This window comes from Oncorhynchus gorbuscha, linkage group LG04, assembly GCF_021184085.1.
Source record: "Oncorhynchus gorbuscha isolate QuinsamMale2020 ecotype Even-year linkage group LG04, OgorEven_v1.0, whole genome shotgun sequence".
Lineage (NCBI taxonomy): Eukaryota > Metazoa > Chordata > Actinopteri > Salmoniformes > Salmonidae > Oncorhynchus > Oncorhynchus gorbuscha.
In genome coordinates this window covers 37,104,746-37,130,311 of record NC_060176.1, presented here as the reverse complement: position 1 = coordinate 37,130,311, position 25,566 = coordinate 37,104,746, and the positions used below count along the sequence as shown (strand labels likewise).

Below are 25,566 nucleotides of genomic sequence, written 5' to 3'. Positions count from 1 at the left end.
GCAAATCTCTGTTGGGCAATACTGTACTACTGTACATGGCATTGGTTTGACCTTGATGGTGAAAACACCATTTAAGCTGAAAGCCCAAGGTGGGAGTGAGGGGTGAGGGAGGGACTAAGGATCGCACTCATTAATTTCCAGTCACAATGAGGGCCTGAGGACTTGGGGTATGGGGAGAGGAAGGGTATGGTAGGGTGAGAGGGTGGTGAGCAAGAGGGTGAGGAGGGCGATGGTAATAGTCTTAAGTGCTTGGTCAATCAAAACCCCCCTGCTAAAACCCTGATGTTCTAATGTTTCCACCTCCGCCCCCCTCGTCTCTGTGTGTGTGTGTGTGTGTGTGTGTGTGTGTGTGTGTGTGTGTGTGTGTGTGTGTGTGTGTGTGTGTGTGTGTGTGTGTGCGTGCGTGCGTGCGTGCGTGCGTGCGTGCGTGCGTGCGTGCGTGCGTGCGTGCGTGCGTGCGTGCGTGTGTGTGTGTGTGTGTGTGTGAGAGTCTGGAGAAGCAGTGGGGTATACAAGCACGGAGGCACACAGGCTATTAGATATGTCACAGAGAACCACTATGAGAATACGAGGGACAGAGGGAAGGACAGGAAGCGAGAAGGACAGAGAGAGAGAGAGAGAGAGAGAGAGAGAGAGAGAGAGAGAGAGAGAGAGAGAGAGAGAGAGAGAGAGAGAGAGAGAGAGAGAGAGAGAGAGAGACAGACAGACAGACAGACAGACAGACAGACAGACAGACAGACAGACAGACAGACAGACAGACAGACAGACAGACAGACAGACAGACAGACAGACAGACAGACAGACAGACAGACATACAGACAGACAGACAGACAGACAGACAGACAGACAGACAGACAGACAGACAGACAGACAGACAGACAGACAGACAGACAGACAGACAGACAGACAGACAGACAGACAGACAGACAGACAGACAGACAGACAGACAGAAATAAAAGAAGAAGAAAGAAAGAAAGAAAGAAAGAAAGAAAGAAAGAAGGAAAGAAGGAAAGAAAGAAGGAAAGAAAGAAAGAAAGTAAGAAAGAGCCACCCTCTTCCCTTTTTATCTCATCTGCCGAATCAACTAGCCCTGAAAATGGATGGCGCTGGAGCGTTGGGGCCATACCCGGCCGGGTATATTACTTCTACCACTCCTCTTTCTTTGTCAGTTCCTCTCTCTCCCCCCCTTCCTTCATCTCTCCATCTTAGTCTCATGGTCCCAGGTGAGAGGTACAAAGAATGATTTTAGGTCCTTCTCTCCTCATTCCTCTCCTTTTCCTCTCCACCTTACAGCAAATGTTTTTATTTTATTTAACCAGGCAAATCAGTTACAAACACATTCTTAATTACAATAACGGCCTACCGGGGAACAGTGGGTTAACTGCCTCGTTCGAAGGCAGAACAAGAGATTTTTACCTTGTCAGCTCAGGGATTCGATCCAGCAACCTGGCCCAACGTTCCAACCACTAGGCTACCTGCCGCCACTATCATCTTACTTACTATTTCTCTTTCTTTATTTCTCTACCTCTTTCCCTCTCTCCTCCTGTCTTCATCTTTTCCGTACCCTCTTCCCATATTCAATCTAGATAGGCAGAGTTCAGGACCCACATTGGTGGGAAAAGTATCCAATACCTTAATAGAAAGTGAAAGTCACCCAATAAAATACTACTTGAGTAATAGTCTAAAAGTATTTGGTTTAAATATACTTTATTATCAAAAGTAAATGTTAAGTATCAAAAGGACAAATAAAAGTATAAATAATTTCACATTCCTTATATTATGCAAACCAGACGACACAATTGTATTGTTGTTTTTTTTATTTACAGATAGCCAGGGTCACACTCCAAACACTCATAATTTACAGGTGAAGCATTTCTGTTTAGTGCTTCGACCAGATCAGAGGTAGTGTGTGAATTGGAGCATTGTCCTGTCCTGCTAAGCATTCGAAATGTAACGAGTACTTTAGGGTGTCAGGGAAAACGTATGGAGTAAAAAGTACATTACCTTCTTTAGGAATGTAGAGAAGTAAAAGTAAAAATTGCAAAAACTATAAATAGTAAAGTAAAGTACAGATACCCCCCCCAAAATACTTAAGTAGTACCTTAAAGTGTTTTTACTTGAGTACTTTCCACCACTGTTCACTAGCCCATAATGATATTGACCAGACAGACCTCCCCCATATGTCTACTTGCCCCCATTCCAAACACCCATACGCACATCCCCCAAACCACATACACACACCCTTGCTCATATACAGTACAGTACACAGATGCACACACACCCTGCCCACACACATAGATCCTAATTGACTCTGTCACAGACTCTCGGTGGACACAGACTCTCGGTGGACCCACACACAGACAGATCAGAATTTACTTTCTCTTGACAACAAACAGCCAGTGAAATGAGTGACTGTAGGTTGGTACCAGGAGCTACACAAGCACACAAGAACCATCACGGTTCATTGAGAAAGAGGAGTAAAAGAGGAAGTGAGAGTAGTCCCCGTATCCTGCTTTCACTCCATCAGTGATCCACGTGTCAAACCTGGTTGTTTATATCCACTGTGATGTAATGTGCCAGATAGTGACAGCAGGCTGTCAGAGCTACAGTACGTTACTGTGTGAAAACCAACATATGTGCTACATTGGACAGTGAGCATGTAAACAAGGGTGTGTGTGAGAGGGGGGGGGGTTGTGTGTTTGAGTGTGTGCGTGCACATGTGTGTGTGTATTGGTTGGCTGATAGCTACCTCTGAGCTCTTAGCTATCTCTGTGCACTCTTAGCTACCTCTGTGGGCTCTTAGCTACCTCTGTGGGCTCTTAGCTCTTAGCTACCTTTACCTCTGTACGCTCTTAGCTACCTCTGTACGCTCTTAGCTACCTCTGTACGCTCTTAGCTACCTCTGTACGCTCTTAGCTACCTCTGTGGGCTCTTAGCTCTTAGCTACCTCTGTGGGCTCTTAGCTCTTAGCTACCTTTACCTCTGTACGCTCTTAGCTACCTCTGTACGCTCTTAGCTACCTCTGTACGCTCTTAGCTACCTCTGTACGCTCTTAGCTACCTCTGTGCATTTGTTTCAAGCCTACATCTGTGCATGTAACTGTGTGTGTGATTCAGTATCAGGAGTCAGCGCTCCACACTACACTAGACTGTACCCTGGGACCTTCTGGTGCAGCTAAACAGACTGACAGGCAGCCTGTTATCTTTCTCTTTCTGACTGTCTGTCTGTTTTAACCTATCCAAATCTAAATGGCACAGGATGCCATGTTAACACACACACATGCACACACACACGCATGCACTGCCCTGTGCCAGACTGCCATGAACAGTATAAACTCACACTCCAGACATTAGCATGGGGTGTATGCCAACACCTGCGCCCAAACACACTTGCATGCCAGAGGCATCTTTAATTAGATCCCAAACACACACACACACACACACGCACGCACGCACGCACGCACGCACGCACGCACACACACACACACACACACACACACACACACACACACACACACACTCCCCCGAAACACCCTGTTTTTAACCCAGACACCCCCCTGCCCATCTCTCTGACACACACACACACACATCACCATCCTCATTATCAATGCGCCATACACACACAGACTATAGAGAGCTCTTTTTAGTGTTTGATACGATTGACCCAGATCTTAAAGCGCGAATGGCTGGGGAGGGGGAGAAAAGTGTGAGGGGGGAGAGGGTTGGGCGGCTGGTGTGGAGTTTTTGTAAAGAGTCTAATTTGAAACCCAGTCGGGGATCGGTGGGCAGATTTCTGCAGTCAGTGTCTTTGATGGAGAGAAGGGGAGAGAGACAGAAAGAGCAAGAGGGAGAAGGAGTGAGAAAGAGAGGGGACAGGGAAACAGAGACTTTCTGGACCCCGATAACAGGCGTCATCTCCAGAACATCTCTCTCCCTTTCCCCCCTCCCTCTCTTTTCAACCCTCATTCTTCTGAAGAACGAGATCTGATGTTCAAACTTAAGCCTGTTCATGTAAAGGAGGAGTACACGCCGAGGGGCTTCTTAAGGCTTTAGGAGTGCCTTTTTGGCACACAAACACACACAGATACTATAACAAATTCAGATGCTGCATGGGCTCAAGAAGACATCATTAGTCTTACTCCTCAAGGTTGTGACCAGTCTGTCAATGAAATAGACGTTGTCATATAGACACATTCCCCCAGCCGCATTCTGAAAAGTCGCACACACAGTTCTTCCCCAGAAAGGGTAGCTTGCCTGTGACAGGAGTTGTTCCTGACCATGTGAAGTGAACAGGAAACAAGAGTGTTTACCTAGTCAGGTCATACAATTAGAAAGTATTCCAGATCCTACATTTGACTACAGCTTAAAATGTTCTGTCTGTTGTGAAAGCTAGCTTCGTTGTGGTAGATAGTTTATGGAATAGCAAGAAAATGTTTGAAGTAGTCCCAAACTCATGCAATGAGTATGACAGATTTGTCTCTCTCATGTCCTTGTTGAATTTGTTTATAGATCTCCCTTGGATGATTTTTGTCTATCCACACATGGAATGAAAATATAATGAGACTATATGAAGATTTTCTTTGTCATTTGTGTGTGCAAATACATTATATTGAATAATATGGTTGGGTTTGTTGTGATAGTTGTCTGAAAGAATGATAACACATTCACAGTATTAATATATAACATTTGGCTGAAGGATTTATCCGAAGCGACTTGCATGCATTTTTCAGAAGGGTGGCCCCAGCGGGAATTGAACCCGCGACCCTGGTGTTGCAAGCGCCACTCTCTGAGAAAGAGAAAGGAGGAGACCGAGAGAGAGAAAGGAGGAGACCGAGAGAGCAACAGAGAAACAAATGGAGAGAAGGAGACAGTAAGAAATATAGAGAAAGAAACAGACGTAAACAGAGAAACAGAGAGAAAGACTTTATCTACTGTCCAACAGCCTTGGTGATATGGCTAGGCTGGCAATCAACTGGATTTCACTATGCCACCCCCTACTAGGGCCAATCTCATTGCCTGCGTTACACACACACTCCCGCTAAGAACACACACACACACACCACACACACACACACACACACACACACACACACACACACACACACACACACACACACACACACACACACACACACACACACACACACACACACACACACACGGGACAAACACAGACTACATCTGTCCCCTCCATCCCTACCCGCCTTCCCTCCATCCCTCCCTCTGTGCAGGATAATCCCCGACAACCCCAACCACAAATACCAGCACCCACCAAAAGATAGTTCTAAGGCACAGAATGGCAAACAGAGGCGTGTGTTCATATACACACACACACAAAGAGTAAACACATGCAGATTGAGATACAAAGTAAGAAGCAGCTCACTAAACCATGCTATATTCAAACTAACAAAATCCACACACCCATAAACTAGCCAAGAAAAAGCAAGAGAAAACAGAATAAGCACTGCTATATTATATAGTATATTATCAGGTTTCAGGTATGACCCAGATGCAAACAGTGTCGAAGAAACAAAAGTATATTTATAATACAGGTGCAGGCAAACGACAGGTCAAAGGCAGGCAGAGGTCGGTAATCCAGAGAGGGTGCAAAAGGTCCGGAACGGCAGGCAGGCTCAGGGTCAGGGCAGGCAGGGGTCAATAAATCCAGTGAGGTGGCGCAAGGTACAGAACGGCAGGCAGGCTCAGGGTCAGGGCAGGTAGGGGTTAATAATCCAGTGAGGTGGGGCAAGGTACAGAACGGCAGGCAGGCTCAGGCTCAGGGCAGGTAGGGGTTAATAATCCAGTGAGGAGGGGGAAGGTCAGAATGGCAGGCAGGCTCAGGGTCAGGGTCAGGGTCAAGGCCAGGGCCAGGGCAGGCAGAAAGGTCAAAACCGGGAAGGACTAGAAAACAGGAGCAAGGGAAAAAATGCTGGTAGGTTTCACAAAACAAAACGAGCTGGCAGCAGACAAACAGAGAACACAGGTATAAATAAACAGGGGATAATGGGGAAGATGGCGACACCTGGAGGGGGGTGGAGACAAGCACAAAGACAGGTGAAACAGATCAGGGTGTGACAGTATATTACATCTATATTTCACAAATAATTAGATTCATTAAAGTTTCCTCTCTCAGCCTAGAAATACTGTTAGTCCATGTGGAACTCTCACAGCCCCACTCACCATGGACAATCTAAGCCTTGTTGTTGTGGTTTTTGCATGGTGCCAAATTGGAGTCACAAGGAGTAGCCTGCTGTCTGCTAGTGGGAGAGAAGCTCTCCTATTGAACAGAGCTGAACTAAAAGCTGGCATGAGCAACAAGACCTCACAAAATTGTGAAATTGACTTCAGAATTCAACGTTTGCCCACGGGAGGTAAAACATAGATTTTCGAAGGTTAAGTTGAGGCAGTCATTCTGGTTAAGGGTTAAGGTTTGGGATAAACAAATAAAAGACATGTGCCTAGCACTGGGATCTGCCTGGGCTAGAGGCCCTCCTCTGACTCTATAATGAAACTCCAATCCCTCCCCAATCACTCATTACTGTAAAGTCCACTATTAATATGATGTGTCCTTTTTTCATGACTTGACCCTTCATACCAAGTATCTAAAAGTAACTGGATGTGCATACACATACTACCTCTGAACTCCTCTCATATCAGCCGTCTCTGCCAGTGTTGTGATAAGAGCGAGAACATTCATGATGTACTGTGTTTCGGACTGTTCCCAAAGCAAGTTTCTGCCACTCTATTCTTACCGAAATAAAAAGTTGTGCGATTAGAACATTTCAGGGAACTGAGTGTGATGCAACGTGGGATTGTAGAATGATTCATTGATGAGTAGATAAGAGGTTTCTGTGTGCGTTACCATAGCCTTTAGGGTAATTCCTCAGCTATCATGTATTATATTCATGTCTGCATCTTCATGTGAGATATATATATAGGGATATAGGACAAAAAGGAGAGGGGAGAGAGAAAAATGTTGAAAGAGAAGAAGAGAATATAGCGAAATGGGGAACGAAAATAATATTAATTTATAAAATGGCTTTTGTAAAGAGAGAGCGAGAGAGAGGGTTCATTCGACTGGTCAATGATCCAAGGCCAGCTCAGTTAATGGCCTACCATTGTGACAATGAGTCATCATAATGCTGCATCAAATGTACATGATCCTAGGGGCATTGGCAAACACAATGTAAGTCACTTAATTTATGTGCCCCTAATTGCACCGAATACTTCTGTTTATCCTACAGCTAGTGTATGAATCAGAGATACACTGTTAGCACTGAGGCGGTGTGCCCTAGAAGGAAGACCACTTTGTGCACCCTGCTCCAAAATAAATGACATGAGTAAGTCTACTTCTGATACGCTTCCCAGTAAAGCATTAAAAACAATCAAGCATCCCAGAAAACTGATAAAAATAGCCCATATATGCAGCTTGAGAAACCAGGTCCATGAAGTCAATAACTTGCTTGTAACAGATGACATCTCTGGAACTCTCTGAATACCTTTGATGATACATTGGTAGCAATACATGGTTACAACATCTACCGAAAAGACAGAAATGCCAACGGGGGCGGTGTTCTGGCCAATATTCAGAACCACATTCCTGTAAAGCTTAGAGACTGTTGAAGTAATATGGCTACAGGTTCATCTGTCTCACCTAAAGCCCTTTCTTGTGGGAAGCTGCTATAGACCACCAATTACTAACAGTCAGTATCTGGATAATATGTGTGAAATACTTGATAATGTATGTAATATCAACAGATAAGTATATTTTCTTGGTGATTTAAATATTGACTTGCTATCATCAAGCTGCCCACACAAGAAAAAAATTCAAACTGTAACCAGTGCCTGCACCCTGGTTCAGGTTGTCAGTCAACCGACCAGGGTAGTTACAAACAGCACAGGAATTAAATCATCAACACGTATTGATCACATCGTTACTAATGCTGCAGAGATTTGCTTTAAAGCAGTATCCAAATCGATAGGATGTAGTGATCACAATATATTAGCCATATCTAGGAAAACCAAAGTTCCAAAGGCTGGGCCTATAATAGTGTATACGAGGTCATACAATACATTTTGTTGTGATTCATATGTTGATGATGTGAAAAATATTTGCTGGTCTATGGTGTGTAATGAGGAGCAACCAGACGCTGCACATGACACATTTATGAAATTGCTTATTCCAGTTACTAATAAGCATGCACCCATTAAGAAAATCACTGTAAAAACTGTTAAATCCCCTTGGATTGATGAGGAATTGAAAAATTGTATGGGAGGGATGAAGAGAAATGTATGGCAAATAAATCTGGCAACCCAACTGATTGACAAACGTACTGCAAATTAAGAAATCATGTGACTAAACTAAATAAAAATAAACTATACTATGAAACAAAGATCAATTATATAAAGAATGATAGTAAAAAGCTTTGGGGCACCTTAAATAACATTTTGGTGAAAAAAAAGCCTACTTGGCTCCATCATTCATTGAATCAGATGGCTCATTCATCACAAAGACCACTGATATATCCAACTCATTCAATTACTTTTTCATTGGCAAGATAAGCAAACTAAGGGATGATATGCCAGCAACAAACGCTGACACTACACATCCAAGTATATCTGACCAAATTATGAAAAACAAGAATTGTCAGTGTGGAAGAGGTGAAAAAATTATTGTTGTCTATCAACAATGACAAGTCACCGGGGTCTGACAATCTGGATGGAAGAAAACTGAGGATAATAGCAGACGATATTACCACTCCTATTTGTCACATCTTCAATAGCCTACTAGAAAGTGTGTGCCCTCAGGACTGGAGGGAAGCTAAAGTAATTTCGCTACCAAAGAATAGTAAAGCCCCCTTTACTGGCTCAAATAGCCAACCAATCAGCCTGTTACCAACCCTTAGTAAACTTCTGGAAAAAATCGTGTTTTACCAGATACAATGCTATTTGACAGGAAATAAATTGACAACAGACTTTCAGCATGCTTCTAGGGAAGGGCACTCAACAAGCACAGCACTTACACAAATGACTGATGACAGGCTAGGAGAAATTGTTGATAAAATGATTGTGGGTGCTGTCTTGTTAGACTTCAGTGCAGCTTTTGACATTATCGATCATAGTCTGCTGCTGGAAAAACGTATGTGTTTCGGCTTTACACCCCCTGCTATAATGTGGATAAAGAGTTACTTGTCTAACAGAACACAAGAGGGTGTTCTTTAATGGAAGCCTCTCAAACATAATCAAGGTACAATCAGAAATTCCCCAGGGTAGCTGTTTAGGTCCCTTGCTTTTTTCAATTTTTACTAACGACATGCCACTGACTTTGAGTAAAGCCAGAGTGTCTATGTATGCGGTTGACTCAACACTATACACGTCAACTACTACAGCAACTGAAATGACTGCAACAATTAACAAAGAGTTGCAGTTAGTTTCAGAGTGGGTGGCAAGGAATAAGTATTTCTAAAACTAAATATTTCTAAAACTAAAAGCAATGTACTTGGGACAAAACATTCACTAAACCCTAATCCTCAACTAAATTTTTTAAGAAATAATGTGGAAATTGAGCAAGTTGAGATGACTAAACTGCTTCGAGTACACTAGATTGTAAACTGTCATGGTCAAAACATATTGATACAATAGTAGCTAAGATGGGGAGAAGTATGTCCATAATAAAGCACTGCTCTGCCTTCTTAACAACACTGTCAACAAGGCAAGTCCTACAGGTCCTAGTTTTGTCGCACATTGACTACTGTTCCGTCGTGTGGTCAGGTGCCACAAAAAAGGATGTACACAGAGAGCTAATATTAAAAATATGAATGTCAATGTCTCCTGGCTCAAAGTGGAGGAGAGATTGACTTCATCATTACTTTATGAGACATATTGACATGTTGAATGCACCTGTCTAAACTAGACTATGTCTGTCTAAACTACTGGCACAGGCTCAGACACCCATGCATACCCCACAAGACAAGTCCCTCTTCACAGTCCCCAAGTGCAGAACAGACTATGGGAGGCACACAGTACTACAGAGAGCCATGACTACATGGAACTCTATTCCACATCAAGTAACTGATGCAAACAGTAAAATTAGACTTAAAAAATAGAAAGAAACACCTTATGGAACAGTGGGGAATGTGAAGCAACACAAACATAGACACAGACGCATGCATACACACTAACACACAATGGTATACACACACATACACATTTATTTAGTACTGTAGATATGTGGTAGTGGTGGAGTAGGGGCCTTAGGGCATACAGGGGGGTGTTGAAATCTGTGAATGTATTGCAATGTTTTTAAAATTGTTTAAACTGCCTTAATTTTGCTGGACCCCAGGAAGAGTAGCTGCTAATGAGGATCCATAATAAATACAAATACAAATTAGCAGAGTGGAAATCAAGCGGAAAGCGCTGCGTCTCGACACGAGGGATACTGTATACTCCAACATACCAGGGAGTCACAGGACACACACACACACGGGAAGCATGCACCAACTTCCCACTGGGACACAATGGTTGAATCAACGTTATTTCTACATAATTTCAATATATGCTGAACAAAAATATAAAAGCAACATGCACAAGATCTCTGAAATAAAAAGATCCCCAAAAAGTACACCATTCTAGATGATTCTGTGCTTCCAACTTTATGGCAACATTGTACATGATCACCTTTTTACATGATTTGTCAACTCTGCTTGAAATTGATCAGCTTACATACAGTGTATCAACGAAATGTACATAATGAGTGGAATATATTGTTATATAGAACCCAGGTAGCCCATTTCAGCAGTGCATTGTACACTACACCATCATTTCTAATGGTAACACACAGTGATTCTTTCCACTTTGTCCCATTGAAGCACACTGGCTGATGGAGAATCATGTAGTATTTACAGCTTTATCCATATATGATTTCCAACGTATATTGATGTCAAATTGCTACATTTATGAGGTAAGCAATATTACAGTGTTCAGCAGTTATCAAACTATAGGGGTAACTAGGCACTACATGCTTTTGGTTCAGTTTTGAGCAGTTTGTTTAAGTAATAGTTAATTATATTGTTAACAAATGACAAGAAAATCATATCAAAAGTAAAGTGTATATTGCATTTTGAAAAGCAGATACTTATATTGAATATGTATCCAAATCCAAAGAGTGATTTGATGCAGTGAAAAAATGACTTTGTGAATGTGTTCGTTTTGAAACACGAGCCATTTTGATTATCTGTTTTGATTTGTTTTGATAACTCTAACTTGTTACTTGTGAAATTTCACCAACGAGAACTGTAATATCATACATTATAGAAGAATACTAGCCAGTAGCCACCACTTTCAGAGTAAATTCTTCAAAGACAAACTAAACGAAACACCAGGACACTTGATGAAGGTAATGATGACAAAAGAGACACCAAGCAGGGAGACTAGACAAACCCTTCAGCCTTGATAACTGACTTGATGAAGGTAATGATGACAAAAGAGACACCAAGCAGGGAGACTAGACAAACCCTTCAGCCTTGATAGCTGACTTGATGAAGTTAATGATGACAAAAGAGACACAGAGCAGGGAGACTAGACAAACCCTTCAGCCTTGATAACTGACTTGATGAAGGTAATGATGACAAAAGAGACACCAAGCAGGGAGACTAGACAAACCCTTCAGCCTTGATAGCTGACTTGATGAAGTTAATGATGACAAAAGAGACACAGAGCAGGGAGACTAGACAAACCCTTCAGCCTTGATAACTGACTTGATGAAGTTAATGATGACAAAAGAGACACAGAGCAGGGAGACTAGACAAACCCTTCAGCCTTGATAACTGACTTGATGAAGGTAATGATGACAAAAGAGACACCAAGCAGGGAGACTAGACAAACCCTTCAGCCTTGATAGCTGACTTGATGAAGTTAATGATGACAAAAGAGACACAGAGCAGGGAGACTAGACAAACCCTTCAGCCTTTTGATAGCTGACTTGATGAAGGTAATGATGACAAAAGAGACACCAAGCAGGGAGACTAGACAAACCCTTCAGCCTTGATAGCTGACTTGATGAAGGTAATGATGACAAAAGAGACACAGAGCAGGGAGACTAGACAAACCCTTCGGCCTTGATAACTGACTTGATAAAGGTAATGATGACAAAAGAGACACAGAACAGGGAAACTAGACAAACCCTTCACCCTTGATAGCTGACTTGATGAAGGTAATGATGACAAAAGAGACACAGAGCAGGGAGACTAGACAAACTCTCGGGGCGGCTGGAGCAACAACATTCCCCTAAGGTGCAATTAAAAAGGAACACAGGAACCGAACACAGGAACCCCCCCCCACACACACACACACACACACACACACACACACACACACACACACACACACACACACACACACACACACACACACACACACACACACACACACACACACACACACACACACACACACACACAACAAGTGAACAAATAACTCAGCCCCATCAGGCTGGCCTGAACACAATAACAACAATAGAAACAGAGAGACAATGTCAGAGGAAGGATCATGTTACATGTATTGACACCGCTGTGTAGTGATGTTAAGGCCTGGTGAACACAGCAACAAACTATGTCATCATGGGTCCTTGACTTTGCAATCGCTCTCTACAAGTCCTCCTTCTGTGACTGGTTGCCTGTCTGTTGAGGACAAGTGATAGACAGAACCACCCACGCCAGGACTGAGAGATACCCTACTTATTCCACCAGATTAATAAAATGGAAACTTATCATCTAAATTGTGTGGAACTGTTCATTCTCTGATGTTAGTCCACATCCACATAGTTCAGTGTCCATCACTTCCATGTGGTTATTAAAAAACAAATTGAACTTGAACATTAGCCTACTTTTACCATTTGACATTGCACCAAATACTTAGTTTTTTTCTTTCAATTAATTATTTAATTAACAATATTGCTTCCCCAGAGGGGAAACTGAGTTTGACACATGCAGGGACAATACGCATTAGGGCTGGTATCTTTCAAGGATTTTAGTTAATTTGAAATAATGCCATTGTTCACTAGAATCTTTTTTCATTAATTGGGCTATTTTGTATTTAACAATATGGTCTATATACTAGAAACTAATGGACACATGGACACAGATATAATACATTTATAATATATAGAATACAGTTATTAAAATATAAATGATCAAAGTTACAATAGATTGCCATTGATTTTCTGTTAATTGCCAAAATCACTGACTTTATAAATTACTGGTAGCTTTGAAACCCTAATACAGACAAGAAGTTCCAGTCTTCATGAGTTCTCTACCCTAAATGTAGCTCATTTATATGACCTAAAATATGAACTCAGATATTTAAAACTGCTTTTGACAGTGGAAAATAACTCTTCATTTGCAGTCTCTTCACTGAAGACCCTTGGATCCTGAACCCATTTCACCTAGGAGCCCCTGCCCCCACCCTCCTCCTCGACCCAGCCTCACAGCCTGTGGGTATCTTCCTGTATTTGTGTGTGTCTACCTCCCCCCTCCTCATCCTCCCACCTCCAGAGCCCATAGTCCACCATGCTGTGGACTGTTCTCCTAGCCCTGCTGGTTCTCCTCCTGCTGCAGACCCAGCTATGTGTCTGTCTACGGGTGCTCAGAGTTGCTGGCTATTCTTCCCCCTCATCCTCCCCCTCTCGTAATGCCACCAAGCAGCGACTACCTGGAGCCATCATCATCGGCGTGCGTAAAGGTGGCACCAGGGCCCTCCTGGAGATGCTCAACCTCCATCCGGACGTAGAGGTGGCCAAGGCTGAGGTAATGATAAATAGAAACATCATCATGACCATCTCAACTTAAATTGTAAAGCACTTTCACACAATAGACTACTCTCAAAGCTTTAACATAATGGTATGAAAATAGTCATGCAGCATAACAGAATGAAAGAACAAGATAAAATCCTAGAATGCAGACTTTACAGAAGTACATTTTTTGGGGTGGGGTGGGGGGGGTAAGGTATTAAACAACCCTACATACTTTCTTTTTAGGTGCACTACTTCAATGTGGAAGAGCACTACCGGCGTGGGCTGGCGTGGTATCGTGCCCAGATGCCCTTCACCCTGCCTGGGCAAGTGACGGTGGAGAAAACCCCTGGCTACTTTTCCTCTCCCCAAGTCCCTCAGCGGGTCTGGGAGATGAACCCTGCTGTCCGACTCCTGCTGATCGTCCGGGACCCCGCTGAGCGCCTCGTCTCCGACTACACCCAGGTTCTCCATAATAGGGTGACACGCCACAAGCCCTACAAGTCTCTAGGTAAGTTGCACCGAGGTTAGAGTGGTGACCCAGTAACCGAAAGGTTGCTAGTTCAAGTCCCAGGCGATAGATAATTGGGGGCTGCTTGTGTCACATCATTACTACCATCATCATCATTCACTTGAGAAATGCAGTTAACAACAAAAATGTAAATCCATCCAGTGCTCCATACCTCAGATCCTGTTCCTCTTCACCTATATGTGTGCCAAGAGTTAGGAAAAAGCAAAGACAATATACATTTCTGCTCTAAATATTATATTATATTCTACACTATTTCATGTATTCTATTGTAGAAGAGCTGCTGCTCCGCCAGGGCCACATTGACCCGGCCTACAAAGCCCTGCAGAGGAGTCTGTACCACCAACACCTGGACCGCTGGCTGGAAGTCTTCCCCAGGGAGCAGGTCCATGTGGTGGACGGAGAGGCCCTCATCAGAGACCCCTTCCCAGAGCTCCGGAGGGCGGAGAGGTAATGTCATTTTTGGGTGTGTTCCAAAAACACACCCTCTGGTCAAAAGTAGACATTATAAGATTCTGACCTTACGATCACTGATCATCTTCCCTGTAAGGTCGGAACGGCAGGCTGCCCAGGAAACCATGGAGCCGGCATGAGATATAGCTCAGGAAAACATACCTCAATCCAGGGATGGAGATGCTAGGTAGCCAAAGCCACAGCAGACATTTTCAAAGGATAGTCAGTCAATCAGCTCCTTTGTTGTTCAACATGACATTCCATAATGAGATGGCTAGTCAAAAATACTACACTATATAGGAAATAGGGTACAATTTGGGACACAGCTTATACTTGAATAAAATGGCCTAAGTTACACTTTATCACCACACACTTTAACTTGTAGCCTACATATTTAACCAACCGTGCTTTTTTAATACATTTAGCCTCATGTCTATTGTTGGTAAAATTCACAGAGATGAGCACCCCAAACACAACGGAAGTTCATTGAAAGGACCCGGAAATAGCAGTCTTCTTCTTATTCATCTTATATGTTATTATGGAGGTCCACAAACACACGTTAGAGGTGCATGCCGCCACCTACTGTACAGGTGGTAAACTATAGAAAAAAATATCCATTGTAATTAAAGGGGGATAAAAATGACATCATGTAAACAAACAAAAACAGACACAAAAAAAATAACATCACATCCCTACACAGGCTGAGGGGCATGTGAGGGCGGAGCATCCTTTGACAAGATTTCTTGCAATGCCTCGGCTGTAAACTCACTGAGTCCCAAAAAGCATACTGCTGCACGATAATTCAAATGTTGTCTGATTTCTTATTTGTTTGTGCTGTGCAGTTTATGACCACTGCAATAAATGCTGCAAAGTCCACCTTTTCTACATGTTATATATCAGGATCCCTTGATTGCCGAGAAACATTCACTGGTGCAGTCTCAATTACCATGGCGTCTTCAACGCCACTCGCTACTTCAACTCTTTTCTCCACCTCCAGATAGGAGACAAGCTGGACAGCCCTTATTCTCCCCACCTCTGTCTCCTTCACCCTAACAGCGCAATCCAGGGGACTAGGGCATATGTTCGCCACCACCAGTGGAGGCTCCTGAGGGGAGGACGGCTCATAATAATGGCTGGAACTGAGCAAATGGAATGGCATCAAACCATGTGTTTGATGTATTTGATACCATTCCACTTATTCCTCTCCAGCCATTACCACGAGCCCATCCTCCCCAAATAAGGTGCCACCAAAGCCACCACAGTTGCAGCATATAACCTCAGCTGGCATACGCCCCCCCCCCCTATCTGCATACACTTGAGACATGCCCAAATCTTTTGCATTTATTACACTGGAGGAGCTTAAGAACAACATCTCTTAAAGGTTATTTCATAAAGCCTAGCTTTACATGAGAAGGGAGAGACATTATAATATGGACGAAGTGAGTTTCCTTACTCCATTCACCACACAGGTCAGTCATCATGCCCTAATCACTTCATCTACTTCCTCAGGTATATCATCTGCATCCACTTCATGAGCAACCCCAGAGACAGGCGCCCTGCTTTGTAAATCCATACACAAAACTGCATTCCAAAATATTTTCAAGGCGCAGAGTATGTTCCACGGACACACAAAAAAAATCGATCGAAAACCAGAATTTGCGGCTGCCACCAACGCCACCTCACCCAATGCACCCATGAAACTTCTTAGCTTCCATCACAACTTTACTTATTTTGTTTCCTTTCTTTTTAATGACTGTTGCCCACTCATTCTGACTCTCATCTTTATCCGACCCGCCATCAGTTTTGAACAGAACCTCCATTTCTGCCATCTTCCCATTGGCCTGAATAAAAAATGGCCTCAAAGAGAAGATCCTTTCATGGCCCACCTGTTACTTTTGTCTGTATGTAACTTATATTGTGTAAGATGCTATTCAGTTGCGTCATTGAGGAGATTAAAGTTTTTAATCTAATCTCATCTAATGTAGGCCGTCATTGTAGTAGGCCATCATCGTAAATAAGAATTTGTTCTTAACTGACTTGCCTAGTTAAATAAAATAAAATAAATTATCTATAGGTTCCTGGACCTGCTGCCCCGCATCACTCCCTCCAACTTCTACTTCAACACAACTAAAGGTTTCTACTGCCTCCTCTCTGCTGGGGGCCATGACAAGTGTCTGGATGAGTCCAAGGGGAGGCCCCACGCTCCTCTCAGCTCCCGGGCCTTCAGGAAGCTCTGCCGATACTTCAAAGAACCCAACCGCCTGTTCTTTGAAATGGTGGGACGTTCCTTCTCCTGGTGCTGACTGTGCATCAAGAAACAAAAGGCCCTTTATTGCTCTGATACCACCTTTAATGGGACAGAGAGAGGGGACAGACAGGGCCAACTGGAGATATTGGCCATAATAGCAAATATTTGGGATGCCTTTGAAATGGTCCCTATGTAGTGCACTACTTTTGGGCAGAGTGGGTACCATTTAGAACGTAATCTTAGAGACTCTTCGAGACACTAAGAGCAGGTCAACAGTGAAAAGACATTGGCCTGTGTGAAGTTACTGTTGATTGATTGGACGGATAGATAGATTGGTGTGTTGACTGTCAGGTAGGGGGGTGGATGGGATGAATGGATGAATAGATTGCTGTGCAGACTGTTGGGTGTGCGGATGGATTAATTTATGTGTTAATTGAAGGGTGTGGGTGGATGAATTGACTGAGAGATGAAAGGATAAAACCACAGATGCACACAGACGATTTTAAAGATCTTTAGAGGTGTTACGTTTTGAATGTTCTCAATTGTCTTACTGTCAATGAGCTGAACCAAGCCAGGCCTGGGAGTGAAAAGCACAACAAGCATAGACTGTATAAGATAACTCTCACTGAGGGACACTATTTCTAACTACCCATAGAAATAGATGGTGGGTACATTCAATATGGCAGCTGGTCCACCCATCACGGAACATTGACTTGAATGGGAATATCCATTCTAGTGATCTGTTGTTTTTTTAAATCGTACTACCTGCTGGAGAACATGAACTGAAGTGCCCATTCTCTAATACTGTATGCCTGGTGGTCCTAATAGCACCTGATCATGACTCTTGCTGGTGCCTGTCATTGTTGGCCTTGGTTGCACAAACTGGAATGAAATCGAGTGTAAGAAAATAATTACAATAAACTGTGCCATACAATTGTATCGTGAACAATCACGACAAAAACAAATCTTGTCATTTTGATGGTCATTAAAATGAGTTTCAGAGCAGATACCATTGGAGGAAATGTATAAGTGTACAGAAAATAGAGGGTAGAAGAATGCTTTGAAATTAGATGGGGCTTATTGTTGCACTATAACTGAATGCTTAATTGCCTAAAAGGTCAGTCCATCTGAAGATCTACTGTACCCATATGAAGCTATTTCAAACCGAGTCTGAAGATTGAGACTGCTTACCATTTTCACAAAATCGTTTACCATTGTAAAAAGTATGCATGTGAGCTAAAATAATGTCCTCATTTAGATAACCATGTGTACTTATCTTGTTATTATTCTAATATTTTACTATCAAACGTTCAATAGAAATGTATATTTTTGGGATTGTTGAATTTAGATTTGAAGGTGTTTGAGCTGTAATCCATTGTAAGTATGTTTTCTAAAATCTTCTTCAATAAATGTGTACTGTTGTACTTTAACCCAGAGAAAAGAACTATATTTAATAGAACATAGCAATGGGGGGGGGTACCAACTAAAATACATTACTAGGCCTAGACAGAATGTATTGTAAAGATCATATTGTAATGTCTGCTTCCAACCCACTCTCAAAAACCTAGATCCCCTGAACGCAGCTCACTCTCCAGATCCCAATCAACTGAATTCTAATCACCTGTTCACACACCTGTATGTCATTATGACACATTATTTTGTTCAGTTCTTTGCCCCCATCACTTTGAGGTATTATTTGTTTTGCGACACAAGTCTATCGGAGCAGTTTTTCCCGTGATTTACTCCTCCCTTGTATGATAGTTTTTGCCTGACTCATTATCGGATTTCCTGTAATCTACCTATTTCCTGATCTCCCGGACAACTAGCCTTTTCCCTGCCTGTACTGTTGCCCTTTTGGACCCCTGTGTATGACCTTCTGCCTGCCCCTGGACCCAGCTACCTGCCTTCTCCTGTGGTTCTTTGCAATAAACACCTGCTGCGCTTAAAACCAGCTCTCTGTCTCCCATCGTGTTCATTACACATATGTTCTATCTCAGCAGGTCAAATACATAATAACACGTAGGGCTTTAAATACACATACAGTGTGTTGAATTTTAACAGTTGTGTGTAAGTCTAATACATGTATTAGCTCTACACTTACAACAGTTACAGGTCAGCACCATGTATGTGCTATTCTAAAATATAGTCAAACCACAATCTCTATTATTATTATTATGTTTGTTCAATCAGGTTCATAATTATTGGTAACCTTGAAAAGATTAGCAAAAAAGTATATATATATATTTTTTTAAGTGAAATTATATTATTTTACACCAGGGTTGCCCAACTGGAGGCCTGCGGGTGTTTTTATTTAGCCACCCAAGTTGATGATGCTTAACCAGGGCCCCAGGACCAGTGGAAGCAAAATAGCCCCATAACATCACAGAAGCACCACCATATTTCAAGGGAAAAGGGATAACTAGGCAGTTGCACAACTGAATGCATTCAATCGAAATGTGTCTTCTGCATTTAACCTCTGAATCAGAGAGGTGTTGGGGGGCTGCCTTAATTGACATCCACATCATCAGTGCCTGGGGAGCAGTTGTTATTCAGGGTTAACTGCCTTGCTCAAGGGAGGAACATCAGATTTTTTCTACCTTGCCAGCTCAGGGATTCAAACCAGCGACCTTTCAGTTACTGGCCCAACACTCTTAGCCATTTGGCTACCGCAGGTATGAGGTACTTTTATTCATATGCTTCCGTTTTATCAACACCAAACCCACCACTGGTGTGCGTGTGGCGAAATAGCTCTATTTTCATGTCATCTGGCCATAGCACCGCCTGGAATTTGATAAATGGCACTGGCATTTGGACTGGAACCCTGCTTTGGGTAAGATGACCTGAAAATAGAGTTATTTGGCCACACACACACCAGTGCTGTGTTTGGTGTTGAAAAACAGAAGCATATGCAGAAAAGTACTTCATACCTACAGTAAAATATGGTGGTGGATCTTTGATATTATGGGGCTATTTTCTTTTTTTAGATAGCAGTGTGATGTCTGTAACACCAGCAAGACAATAACCCCAAGCACTAATCAAAATCCACAAAGAAATAGTTAATTAACCACAAAATCAACATTTGGCAATGGCCATCTCAATCTCCGGACTTGAACCTGATTGAAAAGCTGTTTTGAATTGAAGAAGGCAGTCCATAAGAGCAGGTGAAGGATATCAAGGATCTGGAACGATTCTGTATGGAGGAATGGTCTAAGATCCCTCCCATCGTGTTCTCCAATCTCATAAAACAGTTAAGAAAAAGGCTTAGCGTCGTTATCCTCGCAAGGGATATTGAAAACGGGTGCCAATATTTTTTTCCCTTATCCTTTTGAGATTTACTTGTTAAAAAAAATAATCTCTTTCTATGAGGAATAATATTTGCATAGAATAACATAATTTCCCAATTTTTGGAGCATACAATATAGCTCAGTATTTGTATAATGTTTTTAAAGTATTTTTTTGCACATCTTTATCAAGGGTGCCAATAATTATGAACCTGACTGTGGTTGTTCCAGTGCTTTGATATCTATCTTTGTTGTGACAGTCTAATACTGGATAAACATGTAGACTGTAAATGCAGGTTGACAGCAGAAAGTTCATCTCTGGGTCAGACTCAACAGCGAGGAGGCAGCGGTGTAGTGGAGGCTAAACGCAAGTAAACACTTTTTTTGCGGTACAGTTTACTCACCTTTTGCAGAAAAATGTATTGAAAGTGTAGGAAGTTTACACACCTATTTTTTTTTTTACCACTACCACACTTTGAGTAGGGTAAAGGTCACAAGTGACGACAAAGAAACAGACCTTGCCCAGGTGTGTGTGTGTTTGGAGAGAGAAAGAAAGAGAAAGAGGTATATAATATCAGTAGACTCACATGGGTCTTGTCTTAAACAGAAGAAGACGCAGAAGATGTGTCTCAATTGCCACAGAGAGATGGGGCTTTCAAAGGCTAGGAGTGAAACAAGGGGAGAGGTTTCCCTTCATCTCTCTTAGCTCAGTGGGTGTGCTTGCATTCTGCAGAGAGAGAGAGAAAGAGAGAGATGACATCAATATCACAAGTAGGGTTGTACATTTTGGGGAATATTCAGAGGTGGAAATTTTCTGTGGGAATTAACGGGAATATATGGGAAGGAAATATATGCAAAATGAATATTAATACTATTTAAATGTAGATGTTTTTGCATTGGATATATTTACCATATAATATGGAGACAGAAACATAAACCTTTTACCTTAACATAAGTAGACATAATTGCAATGATTAAATCCTTCCAATAGAAATAAAAAAACAATGTAGTTACAAATTGAACTTTAATTAAATGAGCTGACTCTTCACATGGGATGATTTCACTGAACAACAAAAGAAAGGGAATATTGAATGTCTCCCAATGATCCATCGCATCTCCCAAAAATGTTTTCAACATAAAATGTGATGGGGTCAAATTGGGGTCATGATAGGGGCTGTACTAAATGTTAGATGTATTATAATAATTTATTATTCTTATGTTGTATTAATAGAAGGGGAGGGGCTATGGGACCCCTCATCTACAATTATAAGGTCCTAGACTACAGATTAATAATACATATATACATAAGGTTTTAGAATTGTTCCAATCTTTTCTAAGTCTCTGCCTCTTATAAATAAATGGAGTCTGTGAGAAAGCATTACAAAGATGAACAAAGAGCCCTGCAGGGGAGTAGAAGAGATAAGAGGCTAGTCAGACATACCTCTATAAATCAACTTGGAGGAGTGGACATTTACTGCTGAGGCCTTAGAAAACACTGGAACTAATTGTATCTCTTGCAAGTTAGTATAGCTGTGTATGCATGCGCTTGGTATGAGAAGTAGCAGGTATTGACGTATGCAGTGACATCACAGCGGGAGAGGCATCAGTTGTATGTGTGATGTTTGATCTTTGACTTCTGTCTACAGCTGTATTTTGATTAAAATTGTTATAATTTATAAGTGCACATTTTGAGTGTTCCTTATTTGTTAAGTAAATAAAACGGAACCAAAAAACGAAAAAAGGAACCAACAAATGATAGTTTAAAAACTAAAGCTTTTGGTTGTCTTCCTCTCAGGCTTCCATGTCTTCTCCCTGGACCTCCTCAATGTCCACCTCTTGAACATCAGACTCTGAGGCCTAATCTTCACTGTTACTTTCCAACCTTGTTGAGGATGGCTGGTCGTCAGGCTCAAAAAGCCTAAAATCTGTCCGGATGGCCACCAATTTTTTAACCCTTGTATTGGTCAGCCTGTTGCGTGCTTTGGCGTGTGTGTTCCCAAACAAGGACCAGTTGCGCGCTGAGGCATCTGATGTTGGTGGGATTTGGAGGATGATGGAGGCAACAGGCTGAAAGAGCCTCAGATCCACAAAGCCCCTTCCACTAGGTGGCTGATGAGATATGTTGGCATGACTGCAATACAGCATCTCCATCCCAAAGTCATTGCTTGGAAGTGTACTTTGCCAGACTGCCAAGAACCTTACCCTCATCCAGGCCAAGGTGTCGAGACACGATAATGATGACACCATAGACCGTGTTGATCTCTGCACCAGACAGGATGCTCTTGCCAGCACACTTGGGGTCCAATATGTACGTTGCGGCGTGTACGGGCTTCAGGCAGAAGTCCTCACGCTTTTGATGTATTTCAGAACTGCAGTTTCCTCTGCTTGGAGCCACAGTGAAGTGGGCAGGGCGGTACAGATTTCTTCTCTTACAAGTGAGAGAAAAAAGTATTTGATCCCCTGCTGATTTTGTACGTTTGCCCACTGACAAAGTCTATAATTTTAATGGTAGGTTTATTTGAACAGTGAGAGAGAATAACAAACAAAAAAAACGCATGGCAAAAATTTTATAAATGGATTTGCATTTATATAGGGAAATAAGTATATGACCCCTCTGAAAACATAGTACTTGGTGGCAACCCCAGAGGTCAGACGTTTCTCGTAGTTGGCCACCAGGTTTGCACACATCTCAAGAGGGATTTTGTCCCACACCTCTTTGCAGATCTTCTCCAAGTCATTAAGGTTTCGAGGCTGACATTTGGCAACTCGAATTGTCAGCTCCCTCCAAAGATTTTATATGGGATTAAGGTCTGGAGACTGGCTAGGCCACTCCAGGACCTTAATGTGCTTCTTCTTGAGCCATTCCTTTGTTGCCTTGGCCGTGTGTTTTGGGTCATTTTCATGCTGGAATACCCATCCGCGACCCATTTTCAATGCCCTGGCTGAAGGAAGGAGTTTCTCACCCAAGTTTGAGGGTACATGGCTCCGTCCATCGTCCCTTTGATGTGGTGAAGTTGTCCTGTCCCCTTAGTAGAAAAACACTCCCAAAGCATAATGTTTCCACTTCCATGTTTGACGGTGGGGGTGGTGTTCTTGGGGTCATAGGCAGCATTCCTCCTCCAAACACGGCGAGTTGAGTTGATGCCGAGAGCTCCATTTTGGTCTCATCTGACCACAACACTTTCACCCAGTTGTCCTCTGAATCATTCAGATGTTCATTGGCAAACTTCAGACGGGCATGTATATGTGCTTTCTTGAGCAGGGGGACCTTGTGGGCGCTGCAGGATTTCAGTCCTTCACGGCGCAGTGTGTTACCAATTGTTTTCTTGGTGACTATGGTCCCAGCTGCCTTGAGATCATTGAAAAGATCCTCTCGTGTAGTTCTGGACTGATTCATCATCATTCTCATGATCATTGCAACTCCACAAGGTGAGATCTTGCATGGAGCCCCAGGCAGAGGGAGATTGACTGTTGTCACCTTCTCACCAAGCTGCTTGGCGATGGTCTTGTAGCCCATTCCGGCCTTGTGTAGGTCTACAATCTTGTCCCTGACATCCTTGGAGAGCTCTTTGGTCTTGGCCATGGTGGAGAGTTTGGAATCTGATTGATTGATTACTTCTGTGGACAGGTGTCTTTTATACAGGTAGCAAACTGAGATTAGGAGCACTCCCTTTAAGAGTGTGCTCCTAATCTTAGCTCGTTACCTGTATAAAAGACACCTGGGGGCCAGAAATCTTTTTGATTGAGAGGGGGTCAAATACTTATTTCCCTCATTAAAATGCAAATAAATGTATAACATTTTTGACATGCGTTTTCCTGGATTTTTTTGTTGTTATTCTGTCTCTCACTGTTCAAATAAACCTACCATTAAAATTATAGACAGGTGATTTCTTTGTCAGTGGGTACAAAATCAGCAAGGGATCAAATACTTTTTTCCCTCACTGTACATCTGTAAGCAGAGTCTGAACATCAAACAGGATGGCATTGTCTCCCTCAATCCATGCAATGGCTACCACTCCCTCCCAAAATACATCATACAGGAGAATCCTCTTGATGGGGCTGTCTATATCAGCAGACTGTGATATGGACATTTCTTGGAGACTCCTTCCCCTCCAGGAGACTGTCAAACATGATGACAACACCACCCCAAAGTGTGTTGCTGGGCAGCTTCAATGTGGTGCTCTTATTCTTCTCACTTTGCTTGGTGAGGTAGATTGCTGCTGTAACTTGACCCTTCACATACCTAACAATTTCCTTGGATCTCTTTAAAAGCATATCCATTGTTTTCAGTGCCATGATGTCCTTGAGGAGCAGATTCAATGCATGAGCAGCACAACCAATGGGTGTGATGTGAGGGTAGGACTTTAGACCAAGCAGCCTTCATGTTCACAGCATTGCCTGTCACCAGTGCAAATACCTTCTGTGGTCCAAGGTCATTGATAACTGTCTTCAGCTCATCTGCAATGTAGAGACTGGTGTGTATGTTGTCCCTTGTTCTTGTAGAATACTGGTTGAAGGGTGGAGATGATGTAGTATGCTTTTGTCACTTCTAGGTTAGACTACTGCAAACTACTAAAGCACTAAATAAACTTCAGTTAGTGCTAAATACGGCTGCTAGAATCCTGACTAGATTCTGTGTGATCTTATTACTCCAGTGCTATCCTCCCTACACTGGCTTCCTGTTAAGGCAAGGGCTGATATCAAGGTTTTACTGCTAACCTACAAAGCATTACATGGGCTTGCTCCTACCTATCCTTCCCGATATGGTCCTGCCGTGCATATCTACAAGTACGCTATGGTCACAAGACGCAGGCCCACTAATTGTCCCTAGAATTTCTAAGCAAACAGCTGGAGGTAGGGCTTTCTCCTATAGAGCTCCATTTTTATGGAATGGTCTACCTAACCATGTGAGAGACACAGACTCGGTCTCAACCTTTAAGTCTTTATTGAAGACACATCCCTTCAGTAGGTCCTATGATTGAGTGTAGTCTGGCCCAGGAATGTGAGGGTGAACGGAAAGGTGCTGGAGCAACGAACCGCCCTTGCTGTCTTTACCTGGCCGGTTCCCCTCTCTCCACTGGGATTCTCTGCCTCTAACCCTATTACAGGGGCTGAGTCACTGGCTTACTGATGCTCTTCCATGCCGTCCCTAGGAGGGGTGTGTCACTTGAGCGGGTTGAGTCACTGACGTGGTCTTCCTATCTGGGTTGGTGCCCCCCCTTGGGTTATGCCGTGGCGGAAATCTTTGTGGGCTATACTCAACCTTGTCT

General features: G+C 42.7%; 1 protein-coding gene across 2 annotated transcripts in view; it reads left to right on the top strand.

Annotated features, from left to right (window-relative positions):
• LOC124034027 (heparan sulfate glucosamine 3-O-sulfotransferase 1-like) overlaps positions 1-18,963 on the top strand; it is a 36,663-nt gene extending 17,700 nt beyond the window's left edge. The window contains exons 2-6 of one of the 2 annotated variants that reach the window (XM_046346664.1): positions 7,244-7,339; positions 13,401-13,801; positions 14,032-14,296; positions 14,590-14,764; positions 16,842-18,963. In XM_046346664.1, coding sequence (XP_046202620.1) covers positions 13,565-13,801; positions 14,032-14,296; positions 14,590-14,764; positions 16,842-17,070 — 906 coding nt within the window. In that variant the 5' untranslated portion in view covers positions 7,244-7,339; positions 13,401-13,564 and the 3' untranslated portion in view covers positions 17,071-18,963. The remainder of the gene's footprint in view (positions 1-7,243; positions 7,340-13,400; positions 13,802-14,031; positions 14,297-14,589; positions 14,765-16,841) is intronic. The other variant, XM_046346663.1, reaches the window with a different exon arrangement.
• The last annotated feature ends 6,603 nt before the right edge of the window (positions 18,964-25,566 follow it).